Genomic DNA, 20142 nt, shown 5'->3' on the forward strand with positions numbered 1-20142 from the left:
ATCTTTTACCACTGGCCCTATGCCCATTATGTTACTTATCAACATTACATATACAGAGCATTTAAAATTCTATCCATCTGGAAAATATTATCCTCAACAGTTGCAGAGATTATCACGGTTATTTAAAAAATATCTAGGTCTAACATAAACAAGGAGTTTGCTGACAAGGACTCCGACCAGACTTAGCTTATACCAGACATAGGAGAATTATTTTATTTATATACAGCTACCGTACAAAATGACATCCATCACCAAAAGTTAAATTGCTATCTAAAGCAAATAAGCACAGCATTCTTTTAACAGGGTTTTAACATGCTATAGATATCTGGTCATACTGGACCTTTGTAAGTGACTAATGGAATTAAGCACTTTCACTACCACGGTATCTGAGCGCACATCATCTGTAAGCGCTTTTAAAACATACAACTTATTTTTGTACTAAATGCAAGTGTTTAGGCAATTCCATTCCAAACAATCTGCTATAGCATTTATTGCATCATCTGATTCATAATTAGAAACGTCATATAAGATTCAACTTTATAAATATTTCATCTATGTATAAAGAAATTTCTTATACTTACTGCTAAAATATCTGCTTCCACTGGTAAAAGATTCAGGAAAGCAAATAACTGAACTGTCAAAATAGTGTATATCTGAGTGGCAGACAACATCAGCATTCCTATTGACAACAGCATATTTAATACCTGCAACAACAAAATAACCAAAACAGAGTCAAGACATACAGCAAGTATTTTTCATTTTACTGGACTCTATCACTCAGCTAAAACTTATCTTCCAAAGAAGCATGCAAACAGATAGCCTATGTTTATTTTTGAGAGACAAGCAATCTTTAATTTATATAATTATTTTAGAGGTAGAAGTGCCTTTTGCTAAAAGCCTGTAACACCCATGGAATGCATGCATAAAGCACAAAAATGTTTAGAGTAGCACTTCAAAAGGCTTTAGGCCGCATGTGGCTACGCAAGCAGTGTTTAGGAATGAACATGTGCATGATGTATATGCTAATCTTCCTTAGACTTTCTTAATTTTAATCTTCCCTTCTTCTAACATAAATCCAAATCACCCCAATTCTTCACAAATTCTTCACTGGAGTAAATATAAGCATTTATTCTAAGTATATAATTGGAAAAATCAGCGTAATAGCAGCAGGTAACAAATACCAACTAATCTATCAACTTCAGTGAAATTCAGAAATATTCAAATATAACTCATGACCTGAACAGCAGAGGGAATTTAGCTGGTTCACTTTCCTGTAAAGCGAGGGCATTTTTTGAGACCTTTAGAAACAAGAACACAAATATTCTCTAAGATATTCTATATGTGTTTCATGAGTTCACGACATTAAAGGGAAGCCAGTTCTGCTTTGTTTAAAAAAAGTTCATCAAAACCAACAGCAAAAAGCAATAACTTTTGTCTTTTGAAGCAGAGAGGGCATGTCCTCTAACAGAAACTGCTCTTTAAAACGGCTGATCTGTCATTAATCAAAGCAAAAAAGAAAGTGAGGAGAGAAGGTGGAAGGAAGGAAAATGATTGTTTTGATATTTTGCCTTTGCAAGGCAAAGATTCTTTTTCATAAAAATATTAAAGATACAAATTAAGGGCCTGAAAGCCTTGCCTGCATGAGCAGGCATTCTTACTGAATGTCCCTGCATTCTTACTGAAGTCAAAAGCATCGTGATAACCTCTCGAAAGAAAAGTTTTGGATCAACAAAGGAGCACTGTAGTCCTTCTCAACTGTAACACATACATTAACTGCAACAGTAGCAGATCTCATTCCATAATCTCTCAAATCAAAAACTGACCAATTCTACAACAAGCACTTCTTGCAGCCACAGAATTAGGCCTATCAAACACAACATAAATGTTAATGACTGAATTTCCAGAGAAGACAAAAGTTAACGCTTAAAATATTAATCCACAGTATTGCTCAGCTTGGAAAAATCCGTGTATTACTTGAAATTGGCTGCAGATTAATTTCTACTTGTCTTTCAAAAAGTTATTTTTCTGGCATCAATGAGATACCAAATCTAGATAAACAGGATTCAGTTTGAACTGTCACGTTATTTCCATTATTCGTAAAGGCTCTTCTTTCGCATCATAGAATTTATTGACTATATGTGAATGACCAGCTTCCTCCACACTTCTTACAGAGCCCTCAAATTTATGCTTTCACAATACACAAACATGTGAACAATATTTAGCATATTACAACTTTTACCAAGTATCACCTGGGCAAATATGTTACATTCCTTGGTCTCCAATGTACTGTTAAATGTAGTAATGGTCTGTCTGAAAAATTTTAATCTATAACACTCAGTAGTACAGGGTGTTAATCCAACATGGGTCTTTCAGGCTGCAGTCTAAACTTGAGGCAATTTGATAGCGTTCATTCACAAAAAGGTAAACATTCCACTAGTTAAATTGCAAAGTCAAGCATCCAAAAACTAGGGGGAAGGGGGTTCAGCCTTCCATATAACTGAATTACATCTTCTAGTGCATATCACTCATATACTGAATGAAGCAAGGTCTTGTGGTCTCCTGAACCAAATGCTGGATTACTGCCATTCCCAAAAAAAAAAAAAAAACAAACAAAAAAGAAAAAAGGAAAACTGCTTGGCTTCTCTACCTCTTTACTTATATTATGCTTTCTGCATCAATACGTTGTATGACTCACAAAAGTAACAGCTAACCTTCATGAGCAGTTTATGAGCCTTTAAGAGCGTACCAACTTGAGAGATTTGCTTTCTAAGTTCACATCATAAAAAGAATAAGTTTTAACTATGTTTTAACCTAGACCATTTAGTAGCATCTCCTCCGCCTACAGAACTTGAGGCAAAAACTACCATTCATTTCTATACATCGTGCTCTTAATCTGACTATACTCCTAGTAAAATCCAATGGGACAGCAACAAGCACACAAACCCACAGGGCAACGACTCAATGGGATCTTGCATTATAATTCCAACAGGAAATAGACTAATCGAATAGATCAGGTCTTTAAAAAGAATAACAGAGAACTCCAAACATTTTTTCCAAACAAAACTACCAACCAAGTGAGGCAACACATTTTAGTGCTTAAACAAATACCTTTTGTTATTCCTTGGAGAGGCTTGTCTTAACAACAAATAATCTCTTTAGAGTAAGAAATTGAGTTAATAGAGAACTATGCTAACTTGGCCTCCCGCAACAGCCTTTAACTTACTAACTTGGAATATAGCGAGACAGAACTGTACAGTCCGATCATCACCGGTTCCCAGAAAACCTGTGGCATGAGAGTGTCAGAATTCTGTCACCGTTAATTAGAAGCAGCAGAGGGGAATTTCCCCTGAACTCTCACTGCAAAATGGTTTTCACTATAAAAACGCAACCTGAAGCCCAAGATCAGGACCTCTCTGTTCTTCACTGAAAAGTTACAGCCAGCACAATTTCTTTTTCGTACTGTTGCTACAGCCATAATCCAGTCTTAAAACAGCCAACGATTAGCCATCTACAGAGGAACTTTAGATTCCTCTTAGGATTAGCTATAACGTGATTACGTACAGGCATTCTCTTAAGAAAATAAAGATACATTACTCCCCTTATAAAAAGTTGCACCTAAATGTAATCCAGTCATAGAATCCAACATTCAAAATTCCAACATTTACAACAAAAAACATGTAATCCAGTACACCTCCTATGCCATAGTACAAAAAAGCAACAACTAAGCCCTACAGTCATCATGAAACATAACCAACTTCGCTACTGAATTTAAAAGGACTGCTCGTTCAAGTCCCTCTAGCAATTCTTGTGGTTTCACAGTAAGAAATTAATTGAAAATACACAAAATGAAAACAGTGGTAACACCCTTGCACAAAACAAGAGCAAATACTACATTTGATCCAGTGCTGCAATAATAGTTATTAAAAAAAAAAGTTTTAAAGGAGATGGTACATGTTTAATATTACTGTTCTCAGACCGCGTGGATCTCCTCTAACTTCTTTCATCAGAGGAACTCAAAGTACTTCACAATTAAACTTAATTAGGGTGTCCAAAATGTTTGTATTACTGTTCAAAACCTCCCAGTTGAGGTTTCTTATTTAAATGCTTCCACGTGGAATTTTTTTGTCTCACTGCAGGTATTTCATTCTGAAAAACACAACTTCATCGACTCAACCAACAAGATCACCGACGAGACTACTCCATTCTACTTTAGAACCAAGGAAAACCTAAGAAATCCTAACTTCTTTTCCTATCCTTTGTGTTTTGCATGTTCTGGGGTCCTCAACATTAGTTAAAGCACATATTATAGGCTTAGGTTTGATTTAAACTGGCACTAATATGAAGATATTTCAAATTCAATATTATTAATGGGAGTTATCAGTTGATATTTTCCAAAAGCAGTTCTCGTGATTCTGACTTGGTTATTTAGACATATGATACTTTGTGAAACTTTCAGCTAGTTAGCAGAACAGAAGAAATTAGTCATGTGAACCTGTCTCAGATTAATTACGAAATCCATAAATTTTTATTTCTAAATTAGGATGTATTAGTTCCTCTCATCAGTCTCCTCTAACAAAGAGGATTCTGTGAAACTGGGAGGGTAAAAGGCAACCACTTAAAAAAAAAATACTATCATTCTTTACTATGACAGAAGTAACAAAACAAGGCACTTGAAACTATCACAGTATTTTATCCAGTACAGTTAATTCAACACACACCTTGCAATATACAAAAACCATTAAATAATACTAAGTGCTCAAAGTTGGAAAACACCAGATTTGGGTTGTCCATGCAAACAACATGCATATACAGTGTGTGCTTCTCCATACAACAATTGCACACAATCACATTCTTCTGGGTCCAAGAACTATTGCCTCAAATATAAACAAAAAAGCCTTACAATTCCTGAAATTCTGTGCTTCGTTTGTAGGCTATAAGCTGCCTCATTCAATGAGGGGCACAGAACACAGAAATATAGTGGTATGTAACTAAAAAACATGTTGTAAACAACAGAAAAAAGTCGAACTACAAGCTGAATTAATCGTGGGCATTTTACATTTGATTTTTCTGACTCTATGACATTGTCTTTATTTTAGGGTTCTCCTTAAGAGACTTTGGGGGATTTGAGTGTGTTTTTTTTCTTCCCATCTTGCATTCTAGAATTCAGAAAACAAACTAATCTTGGGGAGTCACATACTTCAGTCATAGGACAGAATGGGATCATCAGCTCAGAATCAGGGAGGAGAAAGTGAGAGCTATGCTGTACCACAGCATATATAATATCAGTAAAACGACCATAAAACAAATATAACTTTGAATACAGTAGGCAAGGTATTTCCCATAAAGATAAGGAGGCAGTAGTATTGTTGTATGTACAATAAAAAGTACTTTTCTGATTATACTTTTTAAGGAATAGAAAAGCATAATGACCTTCTCACTTCAAGATCAGGATGGCTAAATAAACTAGACACAAGAACTAACAATACATATGATATATCTATCTGTCTGTTGTACCAGATAACAGGAACACTTTGCCTGCCTCTAAGTATATGGATTGTATTATTTGTATTAAAGGGCTACAACACACACAATGTTTTTAAACAGAAGTCCAGTGGCTCCCAGACCAGAACATTTTACCTGAGGGAAGGAAGTTGTTCTGGACAGTCGCTGAATCCTGTCAAAAATACTAGTTTCATTCCTGCAAACATGAAGAAGCCTGGGAAGAAAATTTAGGACGGGTGGCCCAGAGAAACCACTTGGTTTAGGAAATAGAGTAGATAGAATACTAGGAGCTTTCGGTAACTGTCCTTAAACCAAACTCCATCAAGTACGTAAAAACATCAGGTTTTCAGAAGCTTATACCTCAGTCAACTCAAAAGCTACTCCTACAGCATAAGACAACAAAAAGTAATGCCTGCTCCGCACAGCTATGTTCATGCTTCAACTTTCTCAAGAAAACAGCTATCCTCCTCCCCCCGCACTGGCAAAAGAATCTGGTTTGCATGTCTACGTGTAAGAGACTGAAAGTTTACTTCAGTACCAAATAGGATTACAGCACTTACAGCAATCACAAACATCATATGAACATATTAAAACTTTGTCCTGCCACAAATTCAATGACTTAGTACTTTGGTAGACTTGGTCTCTATTTTAAAATACCATCAGATAAGGTTGCCTTCCAGAATTCCACAAGCACAAAACAAACACAATTTACAGAGATTAAATGAGCAATTTTTACAAGCATCCCGGAACGCCTCAAAGTCTTTGACTTCTTGCATTTTGGTACCATCATACCATTACTGACCTGAATCTCCATCCAAGACCTATCCACAGAACTGAAAACTGAAGCACGCAAGGAAACTTCAGTGTTCAGACCTGAAGAGAAAAACGATACAGGATTTTCGTTTTGGATGTTTTCTGGAGGCTCAGCACACGAGCCGAAGCAGCTACGCTGCAGGAACTATTCCTCTCAACTTCTTCCCGTCTTTTTAACGCTAAGGTCGTCGCCAGCCGGCCAGGCGCTGCGCCACCGCCGCGCACAGCGGCCATGACGGGCACTGCGCGTTCACCGCCATCCGGAGGGGACCGGCGCCGGGGGGGGGCCGCGCCCGAGCTCCCCGCGGCGGCGGCTGCCACAGGCCGCGGCCCGGGCCGGCCTCACCGCCCGCCGGCAGCGGCGCGCGAGGAGACGAGCAGCCCCTGCCCGCTAACTCACCGTCGGGTCGGGCACGGCCCAGCAGCGGCGGCGGCGGCGGCGCGGGGAGCCAGCGGCCGCGCCTAGGCCGACTCCATGACGCGCCCGCCCGCCCCGCACGCAGCGCCCTGCGCCACCGCGCCGGAAGCCCCGCCCCCGGCCGCGCCCTGGTGAGGACGCCGGCTCGGGCGCAGCCCATTGGCCGCTCGGGCTGTCACTGAGCGGGCGCCGCCGGCGCGGTCACGTGACGCCGGGGCGGAGTCCGGGAGGGGCCGGGCGCGGGGCGGTTCTGCCGGCGCGTGAGGGCGCGTGAGGGGGCGGGCGCGTGAGGGGGCGGGCGGGAGTGTGAAGGCGCGTGAGGGGGCAGGTGGGCGTGTGAGGGCGCGGGCGGGCGCGTGAGGGCGGCGCTGCCCAGGCGCGGGCGGGCGTGTGAGGGCGCGTGAGGGCGGCGCTGCCCAGGCGCGGGTGGGCGTGTGAGGGCGGGCGCGGGCGGGCGCGTGAGGGCGGCGCTGCCCAGGCGCGGGCGGGCGTGTGAGGGCGCGTGAGGGCGGCGCTGCCCAGGCGCGGGTGGGCGTGTGAGGGCGCGGGCGGGCGCGTGAGGGCGGTGCTGCCCAGGCGCGGGTGGGCGTGTGAGGGCGCGGGCGGGCGCGTGAGGGCGGCGCTGCCCAGGCACGGGTGGGCGCGGGCGGGCGCGTGAGGGCGGCGCTGCCCAGGCGCGGGCAGCCTCGGCGGCCCTCACCCTCGCCCGTCCCCAGCGCCGGAGCAGCCCGGTGCGGTCGAGGCGTCCCGCCTTTGCCGGGCGGCGGGAGCAGGCGGCGGCTGGGCCGGGCCGGCGCCCCCGGGGTGGCCGGTGCGCTGCGGGAGGCCGCTCTGAGCGGAGGCGGCCGCGGGCCGAGGCCACCCGTGCTCGCAGGTGCGCTTCTGCCTTGCGTGCTGCTTTGGCGGCTGGCGTCCCCTGGGCCGATCTGTTTGGCTCTTCCTGACGCGGTGCTAAAATCTTTCCTGTAATAGTACCGCTGCAGCAGGAGATCGAGTGACTGACAAAAAAGTGAACTAAGGAAAACGTTCTGGGGTTCTTAAAGCGTGCGTTATGGTTTCTAGCTTCGATTCCAAGCTTGCCGATCAGGAGAGGCAGAAGAGAATAGTTTATCTCGATAATGGGGGATAACATCTGTACTTTCTTTGCAGTGTCGTCCTGAGGTTATGAGCAATGTTGCCAGAAGATACGGTGCTTTCGATCAGCTACCTTTATTATCGTTTCAAGGTGAGCTGGGGGACTAACATCCTTTACGCTGCTTAGTGGAGATAGCCTTTGTGTACGAGCGGTTTCTGAAACGTACAGGATCAGCCAAAAGCATTTCACAGCTTTGTTTATTTTCTGAATTCATGGCTGGGCTGTTTTTGAATGGTCACATCCAACTTAGGGTTTTGGTTTGTTTGTTTGCTCAGAAAGTATGTCATTTTCTCTTTTTGGCACACAGCAGGATTCACGAGCGGATTGCATGACTGCTAAGAAAGGGGCTTCACAAAGATGGATCCTGCCAGTTTGGTAGCAATAGAGAACTTCGGTTTTGCAGCTGGAGTGTACTTGCCCACTTTTGAGCCTTTGAGCAAATCCTTCTACAGATTTACACGTTCCAGTTATGTAGGTAGTGTTCTCATATTACGTGTTCTCGTTATTACGTCTTACTAACGATCTCGTGGCACAAAGTAAAGAAGCTGCCGTTTTGAGCTAATTATCATGATTCCTGGAGCTGATTAGTTACTTTACATATAGACAGTCAGGGCTTTTTTTCCTCTTTTTTCCTCCATACTCTTTTACCTTCTTCTCGCGCAATTTTTATGCTGCTTTTTCAAACTTCTATTCCTTTCTTTCTCTTCAAACTTCTGTTTTCTAATCACCTTTATTTTGTGGTTTCACAGTCTGTTACTGTACTGTGTTCCTAAAACATGCGTGCACATATATACGTGCATGTCTCTGAGACTGATCTCTTCAAGGTAAACCGAAGGGTCTCCGATTTAAGTAAATTATCGGCCGTAATAGAGATAAGAAGTTTGTCCGAAACAAAGTTAAATATCAAAGATGGGATATCCCTTCTAGGACTCACTTCTATAGTATTTTCTGAAAAAAATGCCACCAAAGCTTTTCATTAGACGTTGTGTGTATCGTTTAGAAAGATACTCAGTTATACTTGTGACTTTCTTGAAATTCCATTTAGCTCACTCAAAACTCTTGTGAAGACGATTGGTCAATTAGCCTGATGACAGGAGGGAGACAGTGCGTATCTGTTATTCTACCAGTATATGTAAATGTGTTAGGAATTTTTTCTAAGTAGAGTTGAGGGATATATTGTCATAAACTGCAAAACCAGACTGTTGGCCAAGAAAAGAGTAGACAGAATTAATTTACTTTCTTGTGATCACTTGAACTTAATTGAGAGTAGAGGAAGTTTCCTGCAGAAAACTCCACCAAACTCTGAGATTTGTAGAGATTCCTTACATATCTTGGTAACCACAGGTGATGGAGATCCTAAGGGATGCAGCCTTTATCCTATTCCCATGCAAGAACAATCCTCTGTGAAAAGTTATTTTCATAGTCCGACAACTAAGTCGAGCTCCCACCCGTTTTTAAATACTAGCTTCAGACTTCTGAAGTTGCTTACAGTTGATTATTGACTTCAAAATACAAAAATCCGGGAGTCTCATTGCAGTTCAGAGATGATCCATCAGCATTAAGTCCTTTCGGGCTGGAAAGAACGAACTAAATAGGGAGTAAATATGATGTAGCAAGAACTGCAAAGAATAGTAATCAATCAGCAAAATGGACCGGGCTATCAAGAGCACCAATTTTTTTTTTTTCCTTAATATAAAGGGGTTATGTTACACAATCGCTTTCTCTTTTTGCAAATCGTAATGTATTCTATGGCAGAGGTTAAATGCTGCGTGGAAGATAGAAGAGAGTGTCTAGAAATCAGAACTTACAGTACAGTGAAGGTACTGCTGTGCTCGTGATAAGTAACCTTGGCTTAGCCACCTGAATCTGTCTGCACTCTTAAACGTGCTAGTTTAAGTCTTGGAAACGGTCTAACTGTAGTAGCACAGAGTATCATATAGGTTCATTTATTCTGTAGTATACATTAGCACCTCCTTGCTTTGGTTTTTCTATCTATGACTGGGGGGGTCATGGTATTTCTTACTTCAGTCATAATACTCCAAGATATTTTGTGCTTCTCAGATGAAAAGTACCATAAAGGCAGAGTATCATTTTTTAGGGGCCTATGCCGGATAAGAGAGGAAATATAGGCAGGACACTGAAAACTGCTAAGATAAATCAGATCGTTAGCTGAGCAAGAAGTGTACCTGCCTGAGACAGAGGTCGTGAGCAGGGGTAAAAGCTAGCAAAGGGCATAAAGAATTCAGATGAATGACTGAAGTTTGGAAGGAGTGGGTGAGGAATCGGCAGCCGAGAAGGGCAGTTAGTTTCCAGACTGATTTGATTTGGCTTCTAGTTATACTGTCAGAAATTGGTTTAATCCAAAACAGTTTTTAGTTATTGTTTAGGAGTACCAGTGAATAGCCTGTCCAGAGTGAAGTAATACTGTCCCAAGGTCAGGCAGATGTACCAAGTAGCAAACATCAAAATCGTTTCCTTTGTAGCTGGGAAAAAATGTGGCCGGACTGTCTGTGGAATGCACAGGTCAGATAAAACATGATGCAGTATGCTGTGAGAAAACTGAAACTGAAAACTGTGGCAGAAGCCCTCAGACCATGGAATAGACTTTTGAGTCGTTCTCTGCTCTTAACTTGTCCCTCCAGTCCAATTATCAACAAACCTTAATGTTTTTACAAGTAGTGTGCTGAACGTTGTTTACATGTTAGTAGGTTTAAAATCAGTGTAGTTAATGTTAGCGCATTTGCTTATTGCAATGCTCAGCCCAGATTAAATTCCTGCATATTTACTCACTGCGAACATCTTTATTAATAATTCACCAGTAGCTGTGCTGGGATAATGAAGGGTGAAGAGTGGAACCCGGTCTGGCCTCACGAGGCTTGCCAAAGGGCCTCGGTGAATAATATGCAAGCCAAGACTAGAATCCACAAGGCCTTGCTTAGCGTGTGCGCTTTGCTTCTTCCCTCTCATTGACATCTAAGATTTTTTATTGTTATTATTGCTTATGAATTATTACTAAAGAAATCTCAGCAGAGGATCAGTTAAGCTTCAGTATACCAAGAGTATAAAAAGGAGTTTAAAGGAGTACATTAAAATTTGTGGAGAATAGCATTCGTAAGGAAAGCTGTTGCTTTAAATGCTGAAAAAGCAGCTGTCAGCAGGTCGTAATGCTGTGGTCTTTTATCTTTCTGCCTTATATCCCATTGTGACTTACCCTGTTAAAATAAAGATCCCATAGTGCCATAAAATTCTGAGGAGTATATTAGAGTGATCATGCAGTGTATGTTACATTACGTTTTTAGAATTAGGTCTTTATTTCTCCCTACAAAATGATTCGTCTGATAAGACGATAAACAAATACCACAGAAATCACATAGTATACGCAGCCTTAAGCCCAACAGAGAACCACAGTAGAAATTCTGTTGCAAAAATCTGCCTATTATCTGCAGAGGCCTCTTGATAATTGGGATTTTCTGATGGTTCTAGCATTTTGTTATCAAGAGAACAGGGAAGTGTACGACAACAGGCCCGTGATTATGTATACTTGCTTATGTATACTTCCCCGCATCTCCTTAGAAGTGAGTTTGTTTCTGGCAGAAAGCCATTTCTGCTTTGACACAAACTGACCAGCTTTGATGCCTGTATGTTATCGTTTGCCAATGTATTACACAGTGAATGGAATAACAGAGGGGAGTAGCGAAACAGTCCACCACACACACGCTTCAGCGATATGCTCTTTGGAAAACAGTACCAGGAGATGATGGAGAGCAGAACCGAGCCTGATCTAAGTCTGTAGCAGTCAATGGAAATGCTCATACTGACTTAAATGTCTTTTCCCAAACAACATAGGGTAATGAGTCAAGCAGTATGATTCCTTCTGTGTTCACTACGCAGTACTTCATGTGAGTCTCTTGAAGCATTTCACATGTTTGTTTCTTCTTAAGAGATATAGGTAAGTGTATAAGCATTGCAGAGAAAACATAACAAAGGTTTGTAGATACATTCTGCATGGCAAAAAGGTAAATTAACGCATGTTGAGCAAGGGGATCCAGGAACGTCTACATCCTAAATATAGCTCAAATACCTTAAAATGCTTCATTTTTTTACACTTTTTATTGTATAAATAGCTGATATTTTGCTCTTGCTGTAGATTCTAAGCTGTGACAGAGCATATTCAATAGTAACACTGTCAGAAGCTTAGATTCAATCTTATTTATGAATCCTTGTAAAAAAGGTAATAATCAGTAAATGTAGTTAAATGCCAGATTGCTTTTACATGATGACTCTCAGAGGTTTAATCAGCAGTACTTAAATTAAAGCTAAAATACAACTGTAAGAATGGTGTAAGCATGACTAGTTTGCAGATAGGCGTATGACGCTTGTGCACGCTTACCTTAATAGATGGTTTGCTGGCGTCTTTAATGCATATAGAGGGTGTTTTGCCTGTTCGCTTGGGCTAGCGAAACCCGTTCAGATGACTCTGTCTCCATGTCAGTGTTGTCTGTTATCATGGGGCTTTTGCTAGTAAGTGTTTGCTTTAAAGGAAGAAAGCTCTGCTTTTAGGGTCCAAATAACTGTGATTTGTGTTGCTGTGCAATTTTTCTTCTTTTTTTTTTAATTACAGACATGAATGCTCAGCATATGCATTTTGTTAACCCAGAAGAGCCTCTAGAAACTTTTCTGCGTCATTTTGCAAGATGAGGATTTTTGTTACTTTTGAGAGATATGGTGGATCTTTGTCATTTCTTTAGACTAAGACTAGGCAAGATACAAAACATTATAAAAGTAGGAGGATAGCTACTTATGCTTGGTTCTGTTTCCGATGCTTGCTTTTTATATTTAGTTTTTGACTTAAGTACAGGTAAAGATGCTGCCTGTTTATTGTTTGATCCTGAAAAGGTTTTTGTTGTTTATTTTACGCTATCTTAATTCAAATTTCTGTGAAAGCTTTCAGGGACTTTTCCTGTATACTCATGGAGATAAAGGACAGGATTTTTGCCTGGCATCACTTGGCTCTCTTCCTAATGTAAATAAAGCAACTTAAGCTCTCCTATTTGCATTTTGTTGTCAGCTGCCAGTATTTGCAGTGCAACTGCAGTGTTTCAATGTCTTTGCGATTAGTTACTTCTTTATTGCATCTATACTGGTTCTAGTCATTTCCGACTGTACTGTCTGCGTGTAGCACTGTTGTTGCTGTTGCTCAGTGAGGTAGATGCATTGTACTATTTTAAAAAGTCCTGGATGTGTATGCGTACTAGATGCTGTGCGTTTGCTTTCTCTTCAAAATAATTTTACAGTTAGCGCTAAGAAAATTAACATCCCTCATCTCTAAGCCATGATGCAGTATCCTGTTTTCTGAATTTCTAATCAACTACTTGTCCTGCAAGATCAAAAGTGCTTAGAAATGGAACGAGAAGAAAGACTACCACATTCTGCAGGAAGTGTTCAATGTCACCCGAGGTCGGTACGATTTTCTTTAGTGTTGAGCCTTGCATGTAATTACTTATTTCAGTTTTGTGTATCATGTAACCATGTCATGTGTGCATCAATGATCAGTCCTAAGACACCATGTACAAACTAAATGCAAAATCACATTGCATCAAAAACCATAGAAGATGCCTTTTCTCACCAAAATTGAAACAGTCACCACGAAGGTGACCACCTTTTAGAAGGCTTAAATAAAAGGCGAGCTTTACAAGCAAAAGGCCGGGCAAAAGTTCTTTCCATCTCTCTTCATTACTTCCCGTAGGTGGCTGCAGCCTAATCTGTCTTTCATACAAGATTTAATTATACCATATCAAACAAAAAGGATGAGTTGCAAATTCATATAATATGAATAGCTGCTAGTTCTTAATCCCACATTGAATCCTATATACAAACAAACTCCCTGTGCATTACAGAGAATGGAATTCTATGGGAAAATGCAGAGCTATCCCATAAGAAGTTTTGTTTATGTTAACAAGTAAATAGCATTTCTGCTGATAAGACCAGATTCTGCTCTTACACACACTGATGCTGCTCATTTGCAGTTAATGATAAATGATCTGGTACAAAATGCCTGTTATTTTTAAGCAGTGCCCAGGGCATTCGTAGCTGCATAAAATATACCATGTAACACAACCGGTGTCAGAATTTTATAAATGAATTATGAGAGTTGAAAGTGTTCAGCATCTTGCTGAAGGCATTTAGTGTATTGCAGGTTCAGGTCCTAAAAAATGGCAACTTAGCTTTTTTCCAGTCAACGAGATGGTTGTTAGGAACCAAGTTCCTGGCTCTATCTATTTATTCTTTTCAGTCAAAAGAATAAATCTCTTGGTATTCAAGAACAATGTTCTTGAACCGTAAGCAGAATTTACAAGAACAACCCCGTGGGAATACTGAGGTGGTAAGGGTTACTTTGAAGAAGACAACAAGCCAGACCTATATGTATAGAATGCTATAACTCAGCAGAAAGTGCCTACTGTGCACGATATTTATCTTCTTGCAGCCAAGGTGTCATTTTTGAAAACGCTGGTATCTCTGACATGTGATTTTCCAAGTAGCAAATATTGTCTCAGAACTTCAAGAGGCAGGGGGATATATGACTACAACAGACCAGGTGGATATTAATATAGGATGATTTCTATGCTGTTTTTAATCGACGTGCAGCAAACAGTAATGTTGACCCAGCAGGCAACTAGGTTGTTGTTCAGCTTAGTTTATCTAAAAAAAACTTTACTGTTACGCTTGTAGCTAGATAAGCTGAAGCACACCGTTAAAGCCGCGTTTTCAAAATGCCTGTGGATTTCTAGGTATTTGCATTTGGCAGTCTATCCCTCTTCTCCCTTCCCTCTCCCCAACAGAACATGTGTCTCTAACAAGGTAAAAGATCAAAGGAAATGCCAAAAATTAGCACGCAGAGCAGAAAAAAATTCTTACTAGTTTTTCCAAGGCCATATAATGACGTGCTTGAATATGTCAAACATTTAGGAGGTCTGTTTTTATACCCATTTGGCATATATACCTAACTGTGCAGAGTGCACAAGAAAACAGAGTGGTCCCATGGACTTCTGCTGTTCTTTTCTTATTCTTTGCATTTGGGTATATTGTGAATGTAGGTTCACAGTAGGTTTTAGTTTTTAGTCATCTCTTAATATATAGGAATACTGTGGATGTTTTAAAAGTAATTGGACTCTGAAAAGCCCAGAAAACTGAGTCTTTTTTTTAAATTAGGGTACACAAGAAAAACTTCTGAAACATGCTCCTGTTTAGTCCCCAATATCTCTTAGACTGTAATATACCTGCCCCTATAGAACCTTTCACGCAACACCATTGAAAAGGGCCACTCAATTCGGTACGTATTAACCTGTGACAGTCACTGTCACATGGTGTTACAGATGTCAGAAGCCTAGTATGCATTTTTTGGAGTATTAGATGTTTACGTTGCAAATGAGGGCAACTGCAGTCTTACAACTTGAGCTCCTTAAAAAGAGAAGTAGATACCCAGGCTTTATGCCACCAGTGGTGAGATCAGTCAACATTATTTTTACTTTTGTCAGAAAGGTGCTATGTGACCTGAAGCGCAACACTTAACTTCTCTGCTCTTTTAGTTTTGCCCATAGCTAATAGCAATAATGAAATTATTCACAAATGACAGGCAGAAATTGGGGTGACTGAAGATACACATGATTGTTTTCACTCATGTTATTCAAACTGCAGTACGAATGACATGATCTTCAATAGGACTACTCTTAGTCTTACAATTAAGTACGTAATTAGCTGTAAACTGATCTAAGGATTATTTTGCCATGAAATAAAAGATGTAATTTGTGGATGAATGTACCAAATGAATAATTATCTAAATATAATATTTTTAGAGAGACTAACGGAGAGAGTTTATGTATATGATTTACAAATTGGGTCCCAATTCGTTGATACAATGCATCTAAGGTAAGTCAGCTTATACCGAGCAGGAAGAGGGCAAAATGGGCATACAGCTTCTGATACGGGAAGTTCTTTCCTGTTTTGCTCATCTGTCAGGTTCACAGAGTGCAAAGCAATGGCAAATTTGGCTCCCAAACCCCCCAAATTAAAGCAATGTCAAGAATATAACTCTGAAATGACCCAAATGTTACAAACATATAACAAATGAGTGATATTTGGTTCCTAAGTGTATATTCACAATTATGCTGTTATTTAGAGGCACTTATGATACCCATTATACTACAAAACAAACGTTCTCTGGAAGGTAATAGACGAAGAACTATTTGCAAAATTGCTCAGAATAGTCTAAGAACTCTTTTAGTAGTATATGTACATGGACTAGCAAACAAAATAGTTTAGATGAAACAATGAGTAACTTCACTGTGTTGAGTGTGGACGTCTGCTGGAGGGTCCCAGAGTTCCATCCGGAAAAGAAAATGTTCAAAATCCAAAGACTAGAAACCAAAATCTGCAATCCTAATAAAGCCTCAAAACCTGTTCAAATTTGTGAGGATGGCTGAGAACTCATATTGCCTTCCCACTGATTCACAATAATTAATTCCACTTGTTTCTTTATGATTTTAATAAGTAATGCAAAATTATCCTCTATAATCTCCAAAGAGCAAGTGTTGAAGTACTACGTTTAATAGCTCATGGTCTCTGACGTCTGTGCTTATGTTATTGGACTTACTCCTGGAAATCAGTGGAACTCAGTAAGGAAAAGGTTAGGAATGAAACCGTAATATGTTTTCACAGCCTTTCATGGTAGAAGTTCTTAGTCCTGAGATGTGTTGACCCTCGCTATCCGGAATAATTAACAGGATGGATGAATGTTTAACATTGCAGGGGAGGGGTGGGAAGAATGAACCGGTAGCAGTAAGCATCAAGGTCAGTGTGCTACTATTATTGTATGCTGGTACAAATAATAAAAAGATGCCATTTGGAGAGATACTAGATGTCCTGACAGTTTCTTGTCACAACACAACAGCAATTCTAATGCCATTAACAAATGATCGTTCAGAGAAGAGTAATACTTCGAAATGCCAAACGTGCCAGCTGTAGAAAGCTCCTTTCATTGTTCTCACATCTAGTCGTTATTCCGATAATGTATCCTCAGTCCTGGCCAAAATCCAGTCAACTAAGTTGCATACCAAAAAGTCACTAAATTCAGGCTATTAGAGATAAACACACAAACCAAAGTGTTATATGTTTTGTATGCACTTTTTTTTTTTTTAATACAAACTTACCAAGACTATTTGTTTTAGAGGGTTGATATCTTCTCACAAAAAAATCATGAAATTAAGGATGAGATCCTGGAGAATAAAAAAACTCTGGCCTTGCAGGAACCCATACTATACCTATTTCCCAGCCAGGAGATTGCAAAGCTTGCTCTAAATGTAACTGAGGTAGTTTAAAAGTTTGTAAGCTGAAAACGTAATGAAACTGAAACATCTCTTTTGGCAGGTACAACACTTCCCCTGGATGTGTGGGATGGCTGGAAAGACTGCTTGACTGCATGTCTCTTAGGAAACAAAGTACAGCATTATCTGCCTGAGGAAAAGCCAGTACTTAAGTATGGTAAGAAAATGCAACACAATGTTTTTCCACTCACGTTTTCCCAATTATTATTCTATTCTAAAACAGCTTCTTCAAGAGTTGACTGGCGTTGTTGTTCAACAATATGAACCATCTCCTAAAAGAGAAAAAATCATGTAAATAAAAGAAGTTATGCATCATTTTAGTAGTGAAGAATGTCAGTATTGATTTTTTTTGGCTTGATTTAACATAATAGGAATACATGTTCTTAGAAAGTCATTTTATTTGGACATACGGGAATAGTAATGCCGTCTCTGAAGGCTTCCGTAAAGATCATGACTTTCTTATTAGCAGTTTAGAGTAAGTTATCCTTTCGGTCAAGCACTCCTTAAAATAGTCTTACAATACATCTGCCTGCTATTTGAATATATTCACCTGCTTTTCCTAGATTGGTAAAATAGCATTTATTTTGCAGCTAGAATAGTGAGGGGAATAAGGAGCTTTTTTCCCTAGGCTAATATGTTTCCTTGGCAGTTTTGCAGCCCTGTGTCCTGTGTATTTCTCCCTTATTCAATGGCTATCGATGCTTCCTTGCTGCATAGTTAGGCCGCAATACAGTGCGGGACCGTGATTTAAGAACACAAAAGAAAAATATCCTATTGCTGATCCTGTTGGTAAAGTCCCTCTCAGAGAAAGAGCATGGGGATAATATGATCTACCACTGTTTCCTTTCTTCTGAATAAATGACAAGACATGGTTTATAATAGAGCTGTGAGAAAAACTAGACAAGTTTGAGAGGTCTTTCTGCACCACTGCTCCCAACCAATGCCAGGTGGAAACATGCTTGCCAAATACATATTCAGAATGTCAGTGTTAGAAGTCTAAGCTAGTGCTGTCTTTTTGCGTTGGATCCCAGCTAATGGAACTGATGGAAACAAACGATGTGGAGATCCTAACCCAGTAGTGGTTTCGCACATTAAAATCTGTGCTGAGTTCAGACTACTTCTGTCAAAAACGCTGTCTCTCCAGCAGTTGTGTATGACTGATAGCTCATGGCAGTATCACACGTGAGTGTAATCTTTTTCCTTTAAACGCGGGCAACGTGGCAAGATCTCACTGTTAATATGCTGTGATACATAAAGGGCTTATGTTGGCAGAATGGACTTGGCCAGCATATTTGAGGAAGAACAGCACAATCTGTATCAGGAGAAATGTGATGGTAGAACAGGAAGAAAATTGTTACATACAGAGTACCAAATACGGGGGAGTGACTCTCAAATATCTATCTATATCTGGTTTCTGTTGGTAGAAGAATAAACTACAGACTGTTCTGTTCCGTGGTCATTGCAGAATGGGTGGCTGTACCAAACACAAGAACTATCTTGACAAATCTGCCCTTTCTTCCATATTTTAACCACCATCTTCCATTCTGTAACTCTGGTGTTTAATACCTGCCTTTTGCAGAAATTCAGCGCTCTGATAGTCTCGTATTCTTTTCATTGGTTTTCATAACTCATTCAGTTTTCTTTCTTTTAAGGATCCTTTGCATAACATTTCGAAACTCAAGCATAAAGCGTGAGCAGCTATGGAATTCCTCAAGCTACGTGAACAGTAAATATCTCTGCTGTCTGTGAAATCTCTTCTTGATGCTGCGTAACTATAGTAGGATATCAGAATGTATTTTGTATATTATATATGGTCATCTGTAAGTACCTCCCTTCAAAAAAAGTTTTATTTTACTTACCTAAATGGGAGCCATATAGCCCAAGCAAATCACCGGAATGCTAAACTTTTAGATTTACATATCCTGCAGTATAACTGAATGGCTCCTTAACGATACATATTTTCGCATCACCAGACTGAAAAGTAGTAGCTGTAACTTCAAACTTTAATCTTTTGTTAATCCTTGGTGATATTAAACAACTTGTTTTTTTTGCTTTACAATTTTTTAGTATATTTGCGGGTGTCAAAAATATGCGGCTCTTCGCGTGGCAGCATTTTTGGCCAACTTATGCTTACAGAATAAATCCTGCAACAGGGAGTAGGACCTCGCGAAGCAGTTTGTGTCGATCCTTACAGACATCGGTGTGTGGAAACGGAGCCTACAAATATAAACAAATGCCCTGTTCATGCAGCTACAGAAGCAGGCCAATTAATAATACTAAGGCCATTGTCAGTTGTAGTGTAATATGCCTTGAATGCCAAAATCCAGCAGGACAAATTCCTCCGAAGATAAATGAAAAACAAACAGAAGGACTGTGTTATATTTAGTTACCCAAGTGTGGGTTCCCACTGAATCTCTAATTTGTGCAGGGTGCATCTTCCGGCGATCCGTTAAAGGCTTTTACTAGTGTCTGAAGAGCTGCAGTATGACTGGACGAAATTAAACCGTACTGCGATAACGCCAGCACCTACCGTCTGAGGTGTCTAGACTTGTACCAGCCTGTCTCCCTGAGTCCTTTCCAAGTCTCACTGGTAATTCTTTTAATTCTTTCTTTCACGTGCCTTATTCTCTTTCACTTTGAGGTAGTGAAGGTACGAATTCTGCAAAAACGCTCTTGGATTAACTATTTCCTGCTAATTAGTATTTCCTGATGATGCTTTCACATAAGCTACATATAGTGTCCTGTCGAACTACACTGGAATAGTGGTACATAACAAGGGGGGCAGGGGAGGAGATCTGCATTCAAAGAACCATTTCATAAAAGTACATCTCTCGCGTTGGCAGGCGGATTGCCTTTTCCGAGCAGGCCGCTTCCACCTCTAGTTTCTGGAAATC

The 20142-nt window shown here is 40.3% G+C and overlaps 2 protein-coding genes across 3 annotated transcripts in view; one reads left to right on the forward strand and one right to left on the reverse strand.

Moving 5' to 3' along the window:
* Positions 1-6846, reverse strand: part of RNF13 (ring finger protein 13) — a 38336-nt gene extending 31490 nt beyond the window's left edge. The window contains exons 1-3 of one of the 2 annotated variants that reach the window (XM_068955126.1): positions 6716-6846; positions 6305-6375; positions 582-704 (exon numbers count right to left, since the gene is read on the reverse strand). In XM_068955126.1, the coding sequence (XP_068811227.1) occupies positions 582-704; positions 6305-6316 (135 nt within the window). In that variant the 5' untranslated portion in view covers positions 6317-6375; positions 6716-6846. The remainder of the gene's footprint in view (positions 1-581; positions 705-6304; positions 6376-6715) is intronic. The other variant, XM_068955127.1, reaches the window with a different exon arrangement.
* A 4749-nt stretch (positions 6847-11595) lies between these two features.
* ANKUB1 (ankyrin repeat and ubiquitin domain containing 1) lies at positions 11596-19659 on the forward strand. Its single transcript, XM_068954748.1, is given in 8 exon segments — positions 11596-11653; positions 14248-14471; positions 17258-17405; positions 18280-18430; positions 18901-18974; positions 19388-19522; positions 19525-19597; positions 19599-19659. Coding segments are annotated over 8 exon segments (924 nt in total).
* Positions 19660-20142: the final 483 nt, after the last annotated feature.

This window comes from Struthio camelus, chromosome 9 (genome assembly GCF_040807025.1).
Source record: "Struthio camelus isolate bStrCam1 chromosome 9, bStrCam1.hap1, whole genome shotgun sequence".
Classification (NCBI taxonomy): domain Eukaryota; kingdom Metazoa; phylum Chordata; class Aves; order Struthioniformes; family Struthionidae; genus Struthio; species Struthio camelus.